Below are 17804 nucleotides of genomic sequence, written 5' to 3' on the forward strand. Positions count from 1 at the left end.
AGCTACTATTTTTTTTTTATCCACTTTTTCTCCCATTTTCTATTTTACTGCGCAGGCGCACCAACCGACCTGTAGGAGTCGCTGTCCACAACGCCCGATCCCCACCCATCAGTTTCCCTCCCCCTAATACTGCCAATGTGTATTAGTGCGTACGACCAGCTAAACTGAAAGCGATGTGGAGCGCTGGGCTCGAACAGGGAGGCGAACCTGCTCGAGCCCAGTCTCCAGTATTCGTGGTGAGCGCCTTGCCCACTGCACCATGTAGCCGCCCATCATTAGCTACTCTATAACAATGCCGCTCACTCTGCTCACCGTTTGGATAGCTCCACTGAAACTATCGGCAGCTATTTATGGAACACTGTCATTCACTTGCACTGCTGTATGTTAGGAATGGCTGTTATAGCATAATGGTGTCACAGTCCTCCTGTTGGATGTGGTTGTTTCCAGATGGAACAGGAGAAGATGTCAGACCTGGAGTCAGTGCTGCAGCAGAAGGACGTGGAGCTGAAGGCCTCGGAGACGCAGAGGACCATCCTGGAGCAGGACCTGGCCACCTATGTTACTGAGTGCAGTGTGAGTGGCCCTGAAGACGCTTTAGCTGAGCCTTAAAGGAACACGCCAACATTTGGAGAAATTAGCTTACCGTCTTCTCCAGAGAGAGACAAGAAGATAGATACCAATTTCCTCTCTGTGCTTTCAGTAGAAAGCTATTTGACTGCATGAAGGGCCGCCTGGGAGAAATGCGAGGCCCTGTGCGAGATTTAACGCGAGGCCCCCCCCAAAAGGTAAAAAAATAAAAATAAAAATTACATTTTTTTTTTTTTTTTTTTTATACAGTCAACATATTCTTAAATAATAGCGCTGCCCGAGGCGGGGCATGATACAGTCAACATATAGCAAAAGAGAGCGAGAGAGAGCTCCCATTCTACAGTCAATATACAGTGTACAGAGAGAGAGAGAGAGAGACACATTGGAAAGAAATTGAAATGCTATTTGGCCCTAAACAGAGAGTACACAGTGGCAGAATACCTGAGCACTGTGACTGAAGATCCTTGACTATGTACAGACTCAGCGAGCACAGCCTAGCCATCGAGAAAGGCCGCCATAGGCAGACTGTGTGTGTTAGAAAGAGAGAGAGAGAGAGAGAGAGAGAGAGCATGTGTGTTTGTCATGTGTGTGTGTGTTAGAGAGAGAGCATGTATGAGAGATCCAAAAGGACAAAGATCAACACTTAAATCCAAGAGAGAGAGAGAGAGAGAGAGACACATTGGAAAGAAATTGAAATGCTATTTGGCCCTAAACAGAGAGTACACAGTGGCAGAATACCTGAGCACTGTGACTGAAGATCCTTGACTATGTACAGACTCAGCGAGCACAGCCTAGCCATCGAGAAAGGCCGCCATAGGCAGACTGTGTGTGTTAGAAAGAGAGAGAGAGAGAGAGAGAGCATGTGTGTTAGAGAGAGAGCATGTATGAGAGAGAGAGAGAGAGAGAGAGAGCATGTGTGTTTGTCATGTGTGTGTGTGTTAGAGAGAGAGCATGTATGAGAGATCCAAAAGGACAAAGATCAACACTTAAATCCAAAGAGAAGAGGGTCTATACCAGAGAAACCAAAGCAGCAAGGAGCCAATGGCCGACATCAGCTAAATAGGCTAGCCAGGTACTGTGACACCAGGCCACACACAGCTTTGGCCAACGGCCCAACGCTACCCAAGCTACACAAACGACCAAGACATTCACACACAGCACATGTCGTATCTCCAAATGTTGTGAAGTAGCATATGTTTTGCCTGGAAAAAAACATCGTTATTAACAAAACATTCGGGAGGGGAAGGAAGGAAGAGTGGGGTAATGTCATGACATTTTCATTAATCTTACCTGCACCAAGGAACGCAGGGCGAAAGGCCGCAACACAGGTCTCCACGTTGACGAAAGGCCTCTCGCTGTCGGGACAAAAATAAGCTATGGCCAGAGCCTTGTCATGGTGCAGGCCCGACTACATCTTCTGTCAAAGATGATGTCGTAGTCAGAGTGCCAGAACCCCCTGCTATTCTCACGGCTAATGTCAATGGTCGTAGCACAAGCTAACAGCTAACTCAAGGCTAACTGATAGCATCAAACGAACGTTCCCAGCCGAGCGCAGCCGGCAGCTAACGTCGAAGCTAAACAGCTAACTGGCTAACAGTTAGCTCAACCAGGCTATCGCTAACCATTAGCTAACGCAGAAGCAAGCTATGCGGTTACATACAGGTGCTGACACCAGGCCATACACCGTTAGCTACTAGTAGTACTACAACAGCTAGTCGGCCAGTTTAGCTCCAGAGAGAGAGAGAGAGAGAGAGAGAGCGATGTCCACGGCGGGAATAGAATAGAGTTAATAGAATAGGTTAAAAACTCACCAAACGTCCAAGAGGATGGAGACAACCGCGTGGAGTTGACGAAGTTCATCTGCCAAACGACCATCCTCTTCATCTTGGCTGCATGTCTCTAGGTTAGCTAACGCTAGTTAGCCTTTAGCTAAGCTAGCTACTAGCCGACATCATCATGGCTATATCCCGACTGCATCATGACAAGGCTCCGGCCATTTGTCCCGCCTTTCGTCAACGTTCCTTGGTGACCGACCGACTGATAATGACCGACCTCTTCGAGTTGGCTGGCATAACTAAGCATAATAGTCAAAAGCTGCACGCGCGAAATAGTCAAACGCAGCTGACTCACGCCGGCGATGTAAGTAACCACTCCGCTCCCTTCGTTGAAACCAATAGTATGTCTGCTGCAGAGCCCCATAGCTCCCTTCGTTGAAACCAATAGTATGTCACTGCAGACCCAGGAACAAGTCAGACACATTCTACAAACGTGTCTAATGTGAAATATATAAGCATATAAGCAAAACTAGATTTTAGGTCTGTGGTGAAAAAGGGCCTCGCGGGAAGGGGGGCCTCGCAAAAAAAAATAAAAAAAAATAATAATAATAATAATAAAAAAAAAAAAAATTATTTTGCGAGGCCCCCCTTCCCGCGAGGCCCTGTGCGACCGCACTGCTCGCACACCCCCTGAGGCGGCCCTGACTGCATGTTAGCCTAGCTTAGCACAATGAATGGAAGCGGACATGACCGGTTAGCCTAGGCATTGTCCAACTAACACCTCTCCCGAAGGTTAACCGGCCATGTCCGCAAAATGTTGGCATGTTCTTTTTCTTTCTTTTTTTTTTCTTTTTTTTCTCCTATTTTTCTCTGCCTGGTTTTCTATTTTTCTCCCCATCCCAATTTAGTTGTTATGCCAATTCCCCCCCTCCCCTACCTGGTTGTTGTGCGCATGTTCCTCCTACTGGTCGGTACAAGGGAACCCTGAAGTCTACCACGCGCTTCCTCCGACACATGTGGAGACAGCCAGTGGCTCTTTTTTCACCTGGCAGCGAGGACTCTCATTGGTAAAGCGTAACGCGTGGGAGGTCACGCTGCCTTCACCATTTCCTGCCTTTCGCTGAGCAGGCGCCCAGACCTGACCTGTAGGCATCGCTGTCCACAACGCCAGATTACCACCCTCGACTTCCCTCCCGCTAACTCAGCCAAACGAGTTAGTATGATGACCGGCCCAAGCCGCAGGCAATGCTGACTCCGGGAGTCGAGACCGCAGCCTCTTGCATTGGTGACAAGCGCAATCTCCGCCACGCCATCCGACCGCCGGCATGTTCTTTTAAAGGTGTCTTATAAATGGCCTTTTCCAGTGTTTAGCAATGGGGGTTTATATCAATGGGGTCTGTGTCTCTAATTCTCATTTTGACTCATCAGTCTAGTCTCGAGTTCATGAGATCCTCCCTCACTCAACTAATCCATTCTGATTTGACTGTTTTGCTGACGTGAGTAAGGCACTGGTTGTAGTCACCGCCCACAATCAACAATTCGCTCAACAACAGAGCGAGTGGAATTACTTCCTCAAACGGGTTGACGTGCGCGGGTGCCGACAGAAACAGCAGAGAAAGAGCGAGCGAGAGAGAGGGAGAGAGAGAGAGGGAGAGAGAGAGATAGAGAGGGAGAGAGAGAGAGAGAGAGAGAGAGAGGGACACAAGCATTTACACACAACCTCCAGCCCCGTGCGCGGGAGTGTGTGTGTAAATGTGTGTGCACGCGGGGATGGAGCTTCTCCACTCACATATCACTGTCAAAATACCGTATTCCAATCCGTGCAATAATATTCACAGGGGTATATATTGTCATTTGAAACAAGTTACCAATGCATTATCCCGTGGGATTATGCCCCCCCCCCCCCCCCCCGCGCCAAATTAATTAGTATCCCCCTCCTCTATCTCTCTATATCTCTCTCGGTCTGCCAGTGCAGACTGTGGGTGACTGTCACTCATTGCGCTTATGAGCGGAGCCCAACCCAAAACAGCTTGAAATCTTGAAGTGGAAAAATGCTGCTTTAGAGTACTTGATTAGAAATACAAAACATGAAAAAAAAACGTTACAGATGTGTTCCATAGACTCACAGGAATTGTGTAAAGTTGCCCAAATAGCGAAAGGAATAGCAGTGCATGTCCCCTTTTTAAGTTATATCTGAAAAAACAATAGAGTGAGTGGGGTGAATGAGTCTTTGTCTTTTATGTGTGTGCGTGTGTGTGTGTGTGCGTGCGCGTGTGCGTGTGTGTGTGTGTGTGTGTGTGTGTGTGCATGCGTGTGCATGTGCGTGCGCGTGTGCGTGTGTGTGTGTGTGCGTGTGTGTGTCCCAGTTATCTCTGACAGGTCATCTCTGCTGATGTATTGCAGAGTCTGAAGCACAGTCTGGAGCAGGCCCGTATGGAGGTGTCCCAGGAAGATGACAAGGCGCTGCAGCTTCTCCACGACATCCGGGAGCAGAGCAACAAGCTGCAGGAGATCAAAGAGCAGGTAGGGATGGTTTGACACTGGACATCAGCAGGGATGGATGAGCACATTTGTCGCTAGGTGATAATATGCAATATGTCGAAGACAAGACTAGTAGAAATGGGTTAATCTATTGAACCTACTACATTCAGAAGTACAACATTTTCCTCGCCTCATCAACATCATAATAATGAATTAGCAATTCACATATGTTATGTATTTAACATCAGTCATCTGAGTTGTACAGAGGTTGCATGTTTTTGACTGTGAATGGCTGTGTAGAAGCCCCATGTGGGGCTTGAGCTTGCTGCCTTGCGATTGGTCACATTGAGACATCAAGCATGTCATTCAAAGGGCTGTGTTGTCAATCAATGCCAGGTGGTGTCTATATTGAAGGCAGCCCAAGAGTGCTTCCGCGTTTCTCTGATTGGCCACGACGCCCATGTGACCGCGGCAGAGCGGCAGAGCTGAAATAGGCTGCTGCTCCGGCGAAAGAAAGACAGGCATTCTATTGCCATGCTCTGCGACAAACTCTAACCTTAACCAACTCCGAAAGAATGCCTAAACTTAACCCTAACCTTAACCAACTCCCAAAGAATGCCTAAACTTAACCGGCGAAAGAAAGACAGGCATTCTATTGCCATGCTCTAAGACAAACTCTAACCTTAACCAACTCCGAAAGAATGCCTAAACTTAACCCTAACCTTAACCAACTCCGAAAGAATGCCTAAACTTAACCGGCGAAAGAAAGACAGACGCTAGTTACGTTTATATAGAGAGATGATCAATTAATTAAACGTAAAAGAAAAAAAGAAAAAAATTGAAGTGATTCAAACTTGTCACCAACTGACCGCAGGATCCACAGCAAGCTGAGGAACGAGTTGAGCTAACCATTGATGTTAAAACAGGGGGGATTAGGAATACATAATGCCGCGGCAACCTATGCGCTGCTGCCGCTCTGCCGCTCCGCTCTGCCGCGGGGCGTGCTAGGCGTTGTCACGTGGGACGTCGCGGCCAATCAGAGAAACGCGGAAGCACTCTTGGGCTGCCTCGCGGAAGCACTCTTGGGCTGCCTTTAATATATAGGCTGCCAGGTGCCACGCTGGCTTGCATGCAAGGTGTTGTCAATTAATACGATGTCTGTTGTCAATTGTGACACGCTGACCAACCAAGCAACCCCCCAAATAGTATCTATAGTGCTGACACAGTCACTAGGGGGCACTGGTGGGGCTTTTATAATTTAGTTTTAGGACATACAATTTCCATCCCAGAGGTTGAGGCGCCATCATGTGAGGTGTGAGGAGGAGAGGAGTGTGAGGAGAGTGAGTGAGTGAGTGAGTGAGTGAGTGAGTGAGTGAGTGAGTGAGTGAGTGAGAGAGAGAGAGAGAGAGAATATTCCAGCAGTCACACACATACACAAATACATAATCCCCCCAGGCTACCAACTGCTGGAGATAAAAAGTCTAGCAAAGACTGTTTTTCCTAAGACACCTCAAAAAGTTCAAAGTAAAACAAAGCCTCATCCTTCAGTTTTACACAACCACCATTGAGAGCATACTCACCTCATCCATAACAGTTTGGTATGTGGTACTGTATGTGAATATGGATGCACATGCAAAAGACTGCAACGCATAGTCAATAAATCATCCATGATTATTGGCACCCCCCTCCCATCAGTTGAATCACTATATCACAAATGCACATGTAACCCAGGTTTCAGATTCATAACTATTTAGTTATAAGAACATAAATAGTTGCGTCTGGGTGGCGCAGCGTACATTGCGCTCGTCACCAACGCAAGAGACACCGGGTTCGAATCCGGCTGTCGGCATTGCCTCCGGCTTGGGCCGGCCGTCATATTAACTCAATTGGCAGAGTTAGTGGGTGGGAAGTCGAAGGGTGGTAGTCTGGTCGTTGTGAACAGCGACTCCTACAGGTCGGTTGGGGCGCCTGCACAGCAAAGTCAGGAAAATTGCGGGGGCAGTGTGAGCCTCATACATGTTACTCCTCGCCAAATGAGAGTCCGCGCTGGCAGGTTAAAAGATGTGACAGGCTGCCTCCACATGTATCGGAGGGGACATGTGATGCAAGGCTTCTATCCTCCCTACAACCGGCCAGTGGGGGGCATATGCGAGCAACGGTCAGGACAGGGGAGGGAGAATTGGCACGAGAGGTAAATTGGGATGGGGAGAAAAATCACAGAAAAAGGAGGAGAAAAAAGTAGAAAAAAAAGAACATAAATAGTTAATGCCATTGAATAAGAACATAAACAGTTACGTTGTCACCAGCTTGGCTGGCCGTTCACACTAATACAATTGGCAGTATTAGAGGGTGGGAAAGCTGGCGGGGTGGGTCCGGGTCGTTGTAAACAGCGACTCCTACAGTTCGGTCGGGGCGCCTGCTCAGCGCGGATAGGATCTAAGGGGGGGGTAGTGTGATCCTTCCACACGTTACACCCTCTCAGTGAGAGTCCGCGCTGCCAGGTGAAAAGAAGCGGTTGATTGGCTAGATGTGTGTCGGAGGAAGCACGTGATAGCCTGCACTCTCCCAGACCGACTGTGGGGGGTAAGTGCGCAGCGACCAGGAAGGTGATTGGGAATTGGCATAACGACTAACAAAAATCGGAGGAAAAAGGAGGGAGAAAAAGATAAAAAAAGAAGAAAAAAAAACATAAACAGTTAATGCTATTGTGTAAGTGTTATGGTTTGTAAACAACCCCAACAGCATGACACAGACAGGTAGTTCAGAGTTAGCCAAAAACTATGGGTGTATTTATTTCACAAACAGAAATGAGCAAAAATAACGTAAATGCATTCGGGGGGAATGTCCTTTAGCAGAGTAGTTGGCTCTGTGGCTCTGTGGCTCTGCAGCTTATTGATAATCCACTCATGGAGAAAAAGAAAATGGAGAATGTCATTAATAGAAATGTAGGGATTACGAGGCAGTCCAGTAACAAGGCAGAGTCCAGTACCCAAAACAAAGCGACAATTCTTCAGTGTTAAGGAACACACAAAAAACAGATGAAGGTATTGAGTCCAGGAATAAAAATGAGGATATCAGAGCATCAAAAAATAGACTTCCAAAAACTCACCAAGGGCAAAGTGTAAATACGAGGCACGGGTCCACGGAGGCAGAGAGAGGTAACAGCGGCAACTTCCAAGGGCGTACTGGAGAAACAACACAAGAGGAATAAGCAGTAGCTGGTGGTGACCAAAACGACCCGACACTGAATGTTCAGCAAACCGTGTATAAGAGGGCTCCCGTTGAGCTGATTGGAACTCCTCTCAGGTGCGTGATGGTAATTGGCACCTGGAAGCGAGCAGTACTGGGCCAGCCCTCACAGTAAGAACATAAACAGTAATGTTATTTGGTTATATATTCATGTGAGGTTAACAACGTTTTGACCAAATCCTTTGAATTGCCTTACTGCCCCTTTAAGTTACCTCAGAAAGTGAGTTAGGTCATATATGTTATGATGAATTGAAAATGGGGGACCCTGATGTAAACAAGACGAAAATCTTTCTCTGGTCTGCATCCCCTTAACAATTGTATGTATTGAGCTGTACTGTACTGTACCCATTCTGCAATCTGTTAATAAAGTTTTCAATCAATCAATCAATCAGGTGAGCAGTTCGCGCCTCACCTTACGCAGAAGGAGATCATAGATTGACGGAGACTGACGCAGATACTGAATGCTGATAGAACCGGAATGAAGTAGCACCACGAAATAGTTATCAAACAGTCATAAAAGATTCCCCCAGTTACAAAACCGACAAGGTTGTTGCTGTTAAAGAACATACCACTTCCAAAGACGGTTTTGGTGAGTTTCATCAATATTGTGCTGTTTCATTGTCGAATGTGTAATATCGCTAGCTCAATGCTAATCGGCTAACAACGCTATCCACACGACACGAGCTACGTCGGCAAACTGTATTGCTAGCTAACAATGTAGCTTCACCCTGAGTCATGATAGCGAAGCTCCAAGCTCAATTTGGTTAAATGAAAACTAGAAAGAAACCACTTCAGAAGTACTTATAATTGTATTGATGTGCTGTATGATAAGAACATGGTCTATATACATTTCGGTTGCTTTTGAGAGTTTAATATGGAATGTTTCCATGTGTTAGTGCACTTTAGCCAAATTTAGCATAAGCCAAATGGATGTTCCCACTTGCTGTGACATTGTAGCCTACTTTAGCTTAGCATAGCCAAAAGTTGCCTAATTGATTATCCATTCTAAAAGCAATGAAAGATGATAAAGCAATGAAAGATGATAAATAGCTTTTATTTTCTGAATGCGTGTTATGCAGGCCAGGTTTTACTATCCCCGGGAAGAGTTCCCAGGAGTCCCGACCGACCACCACTCATCACGTGTGCCCACGCGGGATGAGGCAGTGTGCCGGACCGACACAAGATGGCGAGCCAACCCTAAGAACCTCAGATATAGATCAGGGCTATACCCAGGAGCCTGATCTGTTACCCCTGTTGCCTCAACAATCGGGTAGGATTGTGAATTGCCTTCCTCACTCCTCACAGTGAGGAAGTGGATCAGGAATTAACTAACTAATTGAACTTGAGTCACAAGAACTTCCAAGGATATGAAGGTCATACTATCCTTTTCTATGATACGAACTGATTGAACTTGAACACAAGGACTTCCAAGGGCTTTTGACCCGATTTCACCTTTTGTATTTTGATATTGTATTTTGATATTTGATTGATGCACATTGTATATATGGGTACTGATACCTCTCCTGTATAGAGGGAGAGTTAAAGGGTCAATGCACCCGATAAGATACTTGAATACTGATACCTCTCCTGTATAGAGGGAGAGTTAAAGGGTCAATGCACCCGATAAGATACTTGAATACTGATACCTCTCCTGTATAGAGTGAGAGTTAAAGGGTCAATGCACCCGATAAGATACTTGAACCACTTTGATACACATTGATTATAGTTGAATCGCTGATGGTTCTCCTGTAAAGAAAGATAGTTTAAAGGGTAATTTCACCTAATAAGGTACTTGCATTCCTATAACATTGAATATTTCTATTGGTACTTTGTTGGTATTACACCTGCAAAGGAAGAGTTTAAAGGGTCATTGCACCTAATAAGGTACTTGCATTCCCTGCACACTTAAAGGTTTAAATTAATATGTTTAAATACTTACCTACCGAACTGAAAATGATAAACTGATATAGAGTTTACTGAAATTATAAACCAATATAGAGATATAGAGTTTACTGATCTGCATCTGCAGAAGAAAGGATAACGAGTTAACTCACAAAAAATGTTCAACCTTAAACCTAGCTTTTAGCTAGTGATAACCGCAGAGACGTCTGAACTGAACCAAATGTGTTGATCCAATCAACCTAGAACCTGATACCGAACTAACCTTCTTGAGAGAAGGAGTCGTTCCGAACCAAATGGGTTGATCCAATCAACCTATAACATGATATCAAACTAACCCTCCTGAAAGAAGGAGTGGTTAGAGAAAGAACCTAAAAAGGGATATTTCACACCACCTCACGTTACTCATTGTATGTATTGCAATTGTCTAGCTAGCGCTGCTGTTAAGAATAAATACCGTTCACTGTTATAACCTTGTCTCTGGTCTACCATTCCTTTTACTGGGTATATCACTCCTCTCCTCTTTCGAATCTACAACTGGTCCTTTTTTACTCTTTTGACTGTGTGTAGGTAGCACTTGTGTCACTAACAGTAACGTTAGTGACACAAGTGCTACACACAGTCAAAAGAGTAAAAAATTAATCTTTGACCCCTCTCACCCTGCTCACCAGTCACCACCTCTTCCAGCGGATGCCTTCTATGAGGCACTATACGTCCCTTCCTATTAAATCATCCTGTTTAAAATACATATATATATCCCACTGCAATAAGGACTCTAAACATTTCTCACTAACCCTGACAGATCTTCAATCTTCAATCTTGTAAATATTGTCTGTGAATTGGTCGTGTGGTCAATATTATTATTGATTGATGATTGAGGAGACATTTAGAGGAGAAGATTAGAGGAGATAAAGAGAAGAGAGTGGGGATAGTGAGAGGAGAGAGAGAGAAGAGAGTGAGAGTAAGGTTAGAGGAGAGGAGAAAGAGGAGTGTCAGAGGAGTGAGATGGAAGGAAAGACAGGAGAGAGAGGAGAGTGAGAGGAGAGAGTGAGGAGAGTGAGAGGAGAAAGATGGGTGTGAGAGGAGTGAGATGGAAGGAAAGACAGGAGAGAGGAGAATGAGAGGAGAGAGTGATCTTTATTTCGAACATGCAAATAAATACAAATAATATAAAATCAAAACAAATCATTGATCTCAAGAAAATAAATGGAAAAGAAATTATAAATAAACAAAAGCAAAACATAACTCAATTTACAATGTTCAAATCAGTGTACTAATTTAAAACCTTACAAAACAAATATATATTCAAAACAAAAAACAAAAATTATATATGTAGAATATGAAAGAAATAAAATAAAATTGTAAACACCCAGTGAGAGGAGAGAGAGGAGAGTGAGAGGAGAGAGAAAGGAGGGAGATGAGAGTGCTGTGTGTGGGCACATACCATACACCTACAACTGGCTCTCTCCTGCAGCATGGTGCAAGACCCTATTTACATGACAGTGAGATGGGAGAGTGAGGAAAGAGAGAAAGGAGGGAGAGGAGAGTGAGAGGAGAGAGTGAGGAGAGAGGATAGTGAGATAAGATAGAGGAAAGAAAAAAGAGGACAGAGTGAGGAGAGAGACTTTGACTTTTGATATTCTTTATTAAAACAACTAAAAACAGTAGAGACAAAAAAATCTCACGGCAGTGAGGAGAGTGAGCGGAGAAAGAGAAGAGAGATAAGAGAGGGCAAAGAAAAGAGGAGATAGAGAGGAGAGAGAGGAAAGAAAGGTGAGGAGAGAGAGAAAGGAGGGAGAGGAGAGTGAGGAGAGAGGAAATAAAAAAGAGAAGAGAGTGAGGAGAGGAGAGAGAGGGAGGAGGGAGCGGAGAGTGAGAGGAGAGTGAGGAGAGAGAAGAGAGAGGAAAGAAAAGAGGAGAGTGGGGAGAGAGAGAACTGAGGGAGAGGAGAATGAGAGGAGAGAGTCATGAGAGATGGGAGAATGACAGGAGAGAGAGTGGAGAGAATGAGAGGAGAGAGAGAGTGAGGGGAGAGTGAGGAGAGGGGGAAAGAGGAGAGAGTACTGTCCCTCATCACAGCAGTACCAGGCACATGGCGTGAGACCCCTATAGCGTGATGTGTGTGGGCACATACCATACACCTACAACTGGCTCTCTCCTGCAGCATGGTGCAATACCCTATTTACATGACTTGGTATTATTAAAAAGCGTTCATAACTCTCATCCAATCAGAAAAAAGTATAGCTCAGCACCGACAGAATCAGGTTCTGGAGAGTCTGCAGCAGACAGACCAATATGGATAAGAAAGGCAGTACTCCTGCAGTGCCTCAAAGTGTCTCTCCATGGGTCAATATAATTCAGTTTGGCACGATGAATACCTTCAATGGACTGAGAAGCAGGAGAAATCTACGCCCAGTCAGCCATTACCCAAATTATGTGTGTGTGTGTGTGTGTGTGTGTGTGTGTGTGTGTGTGTGTGTGTGTGTGTGTGTGTGTGTGTGTGTGTGTGTGTGTGTGTGTGTGTGTGTGTGTGTGTGTGTGTGTGTGTGTGTGTGTGTGTGTGTGTGTGTGTGTGTGTGTGTGTGTGTGTGTGTGTGTGTGTGTGTGTGTGTGTGTGTGTGTGTGTGTGTGTGCGTGTGTGTGTGTGTGTGTGTGCGTGCGTGCGTGTGTCTGTGTGTTTGTGTGCATGTTGAGACAGTATTTGATCAAGAGCTGCCAATCTTAGGAAAGGAAGATGACACCCTGCACATCATCTTAAAAATGTAATGGAAAAGCAACCCTTAGTTTCCCTCAGTGTATGCTGGCATTGGTTACTAGGAACTGAATATATTGTGCAATGGTTGCCATGGCAACGAGAGCCCTATACCTAGAAGTGGTGAGCGTGCTGGTGCTGTGGGAAGGCTGTCGTGATGCTGGAGCCTTGGATCATACAGCTTATAGGAACCGCAGCAGATATACAGTATATATTCAATGATGTCCTGGACATACATTACTTCCTGTCACTTCTTATTGGGGATTGGAAGAATTAAGCAAACCTCGAGATTAGTTGATATAACCTAGTCAGCGTCATACAGATTCTTGTTTAATTAAAGGGGAACTACGCCCAATTTCAGAATGCATACATGTTATTCTCTTGTCTAAGAGGAAATATTATTCAAAATACGCAACTCTCTCCCAAATCCAAAAACTAGAGTTCTAAAACTTGTGATATCATCAAGTATAAAGTCTGAAACTGCTCCATAGACAATGAATTAATTGGGAAAGATTTTATATATGGGAATGTTCTGAGTTCATACAGTAGGTACATTTTCTGTTTCAAAACCGAGAACACTACTATAGAATAAAGTCATTTGGATATACAAAATAAAACAAACTTTCTGTGGGTCCACAAAATCAGTCAATCAATGGAGCAGCTCCAGACTTTAAATGATGACATCACAAGTTTGATTCTCACCTCTCTGGTTTCTGGCTTTGGGAGTAGCTCATGATCACAAATATTGATTGAACTGTCTTAGGCCATGGAAATAACATATTCGAATTTGGGATTTGAGTGTTCCCCTTTAATGTTCCTAGATTGTAATTTCATTCTATCGTTTAAGACACTATTGTTATACAATATTCCCATGGGTGCCTATCAGCAGGAAATTTAGACCAGCTAAATCAAATCATCTTCCACGCAATGTCTTATGACTCCAGTGTTTATCATGATGAATGTACAGTATGCAGTATTGGATCAACAGCATCAGAGTCATCAAGAGAGTTTACTGAAAGATTACTGAAACTGTAGGGACAGGGTGTAGTTGGAGGAGAGAACACTGGATCCACAGCAGTTACAGTATATGGTATATTGTTTATTGTACTGTATATTGAGATTCTTGATGTCTTGATATTTATATTGTGTGAGGCATCTGCTTTCTATCACTGGCATAAGGAGCTCCTATTTTGAAGTGCTTTTCTTCTATCGGGACAAGACTATCTAATGATGAGTGAAAGGCTTGCTTTCATCAGTTTGGTTGGGGAAAGAATAAATAAAGAGAGAGAGTGAGAGAAAGATAGATAGGGTAAGGATGGTGGATTAGTTTCTTATACAACGGCATGCAAATTTCTCGATTCTGATTGGCTGAAACAGTCAACTTACACGTGGGTATTTGTAACAACCCCACGCTCTTGGTCCCAGGACCCGCCCACAACCGCATTACTATCACTCCGCCATGCGAGTTTTTAGATGTGAAAGCAAGATGGCGGACAAGCCGGACAGTAAACATTACGAAAGGATATGGATCAATAGGGTCATAAAGACTAAATGAAAAACGATTCTGTCACGGCGAATGTGTTAGTTGCTTAAACAATGTTGGATGATGTAATTGATGGGTCATGAGTCATTGTGGAACAAAATAAAAATTGCGCGAATTGATTGATTGATTGATTAATTGCAAATTGTATTAGGGTCCGCCTTGTTTCCAACTGGTTAAGTTTAGGCACTCTTTCGAAGTCGCCCTCTTTCAAAGTTGGTTAAGGTTAGAGTTTGTCTTTAGAGCAGGGTGATAGACCACCAGCCCTGATTCCAAACTCTAACCTTAACCAACTTCGAAAGAGAGCGACTTCGAAAGAGTGCCTAAACTTAAACAGTTGGAAACAAGGCGGACAGTAATAAAATTAGCAATCAATCAATCAATCGCTAATTTTATTACTGTCCGCCTTGTTTCCAACTGGTTACGTTTAGGCACTCTTTCGAAGTCGCTCTCTTTCGAAGTTGGTTAAGGTTAGAGTTTGTCTTTAGAGCAGGGCGATAGACCACCAGCCCTGATTCCAAACCTTAACCAACTTCGAAAGAGAGCGACTTTGAAAGAGTGCCTAAACTTAACCAGTTGGAAACAAGGCAGACAGTAATAAAATTAGCAATCAATCTATCAATCGCTAATTTTATTACTGTCCGCCTTGTTTCCAACTGGTTAAGTTTAGGCACTCTTTCGAAGTCGCTCTTTTTCGAAGTTGGTTAAGGTTAGAGTTTGTCTTTAGAGCAGGGCGATAGACCACCAGCCCTGATTCCAAACTCTAACCTTAACCAACTTCGAAAGAGAGCGACTTCGAAAGAGTGCCTAAACTTAACCAGTTGGAAACAAGGAGGACAGTAATAAAATTAGCAATAAATCAATCAATCAATTCAATAACCCACGCTCACTTAAAACAGCGCACCTCCCAGCTGCTTCTATAGAAAGTAGGTTTTAAAAAAATAAAAAAAATAAAAAAAATAAAGCCCTCCCTATATAGGGCAAAGAAAACTTTTTTTTCCATCCCCTATATAGGGCAAAGAAAACTTTTTTTTATTTGTTTTACCTACTTTCTATAGAAGCATCTAAGAATGAAGTTCTATAGAAAGTAGGTTCAAAACTAAAGAAAAGTTGGATGTGTTAGTTTGTTGGATGCCTAGTTGAAAGACAGTTGGATGTCTTAGTTTGTTGGATGTCTTAGTTGAGAGACAGTTGGATGTCTTAGTTTGTTAGATGCCTTAGTTGAGAGACAGTTGGATGTCTTAGTTTGTTAGATGCCTAGTTGAGAGACAGTTGGATGTCTTAGTTTGTTGGATGTCTTAGTTGAGAGACAGTTGGATGTCTTAGTTTGTTGGGTGTCTTACTGAGAACAGTTGGATGCACTTCCGAGCTGCTAGGCATGGTCTAATTCTCACAACCCACTCCTGCACGTGATGTAATGCTTAATGGACCTGTCTCAAACCCTGCCCTCTTTTCTTGATCCTCCAATCACAACTGTCGCTTACCTCGGACAAACCAAGTTTGTCCGAGGTAAGCGACAGTTGTGATTGGAGGATCAAGAAAAGAGGGCAGGGTTTGAGACAGGTCCATTCTATCCTAAGAGGCTATGGTAGAGCTGTCACTTTACGTGGCTCCACCCACCTCCTTTGAAGCTCACAGCAGCAGCAAGCAGGTCAGGGCAATAGGGAAAGATATTTGTGTGTGTGTGTGTGTGTGTGTGTGTGTGTGTGTGTGTGTGTGTGTGTGTGTGTGTGTGTGTGTGTGTGTGTGTGTGTGTGTGTGTGTGTGTGTGTGTGTGTGTGTGTGTGTGTGTGTGTGTGTGTGTGTGTGTGTGTGTGTGTGTGTGTGTGTGTGTGTGTGTGTGTGTGTGTGTGTGTGTGTGTTCACTTGTGTATATGTTTGCTTGCGTGTGCCTGCACTACACCTGCTTGTGTGTGTGTGTGTGTTTCTGCTTGATGTTTATGAATATGTATATGCTTGCAGGAGTGTGTCTGCGACACGTGTATAATGTATATGTGTGTGTGTGTTTGTTGGAGTGAGTTTTTCAAGGGTTTCACTCTCTTCTTCTCTTCACATTATCTTCCACCTGTTAGGAACCGGTAACAGGTGGGCTCAAATGCACAACACGGGAGACAGTTCAACCCCGAAGGGCATTTAATAATACATTGCAAAAGTGAACGCATTCCAGTGCAGTGTGTGTGTGTCTTGAGCCTGGTGGGTGGGTATCCGTGTGGAAAGCAGGGGGGTGAAACTGTGAAGACAACGGAGAGAGAGACGGGGTAAGGCTTCACAGAACAAACGAGGGGAAGCACATGGGGAAAACATGAGACGTACAAAAATCATGGAACGGGTGAACTGGATACACAAAAACACAACGGGAGTAAGGTTAACATGACGATGACGACGAAAAAAACATATGCAGTGGAGGTAATGTCAAGATACTTGCCAGGCCATCAATAAACCAAGATCTGACGCTGATGCATGGAGATCCTGGTCTTCTTGTAGGTGGTGTGGTGATTAGACAGCAGGTGCGGAGTCTCCATCCATCAGCGTGATGATTATCAACCTGTAGAGCGTGCAGGGTGAGAATGGGACAGACACAGGGTTAGAGACAGACACGGTTTGTGCAGGTGAAACCGTAACACCACCTCTCTGTCTGATCTGGTCTCTTCACTCCTACAGATGGATAACTCCTCTAAGTGTGTACGACTGCATCAGTCAAAGACACAGTGCTGGAAACTGTTAGTGTGTGATGAACGACAACAATAATGCTTCAACAGACAAATTCTCAGGAATCACACTGAATGCCAAATTCCCTGTTCTCTCATTTCCTACACCCGTGTCACTGTTTTTCTGACAAATTAGTGGGAATTGAAATTTGATATGAATTTCCTCTTCCCTGTATTGGCTCGGTATTGGCGAGTCATCGTGAGAGAACAGATGATGAGCAGCAGTCCTGTAAGAATCACTCTAGTGTACTCAAGTACAGTATAGGGGCCTTGCACAGAATGTTTGTTTAGTTCTCTGTCTTCCAACATGGCTGTTGTTTGTTGTGTTGTTTTGTACATGGCAATGGAATAAACAGCAGTTGCTATGTGCAAAACAAAGGCTGCTATCTGTTGATATATGAGAAATACATAAATAAAAACACAATAATTTGGTGTCTTATTATTACTGGATCTTGTAAACAAGACAAAACTGTAAACCAGTAATATCATGCTTTGCCAGTGTTTTACCTACTCTACCACTGCACATAAATTAGCCATCTTCTGTGGTTACAGGCAGCCATACTGGAAGAAAGAGAACCACACAAACAAGGTGCAAGGCCTCTATACTTAACACAAGTTCTGAAACATAATGAAAAACAGGAGGAGCACTGTTAATTGAAGAGGGGGGGGGGGCTGGGAGAGATGGGTGTGAAAGGCCTGAACTGATGCTATCTGCCTCGCCTGTTGTGTTGTATTGTCAGCCGAGCATCAGTCTCCCCAGGCACAGAGCCCTGCTACTTTTCATTAGCTGTCCTCAACCTGCCTGATAGACA

General features: G+C 44.3%; 1 protein-coding gene across 1 annotated transcript in view; it reads left to right on the forward strand.

Moving 5' to 3' along the window:
* Positions 1-447: 447 nt before the first annotated feature.
* Positions 448-17804, forward strand: part of citb (citron rho-interacting serine/threonine kinase b) — a gene marked incomplete at both ends in the record, with an annotated part of 154664 nt that continues 137307 nt past the window's right edge. Inside the window, 2 exon segments of the mRNA XM_084307930.1 lie at positions 448-573; positions 4767-4886. Coding sequence (XP_084164056.1) covers positions 448-573; positions 4767-4886 — 246 coding nt within the window.

The sequence above is a fragment of the Notolepis coatsorum genome, assembly GCF_963971535.1.
Source record: "Notolepis coatsorum genome assembly, chromosome: 1".
Taxonomy (NCBI): Eukaryota; Metazoa; Chordata; class Actinopteri; order Aulopiformes; family Paralepididae; genus Notolepis; species Notolepis coatsorum.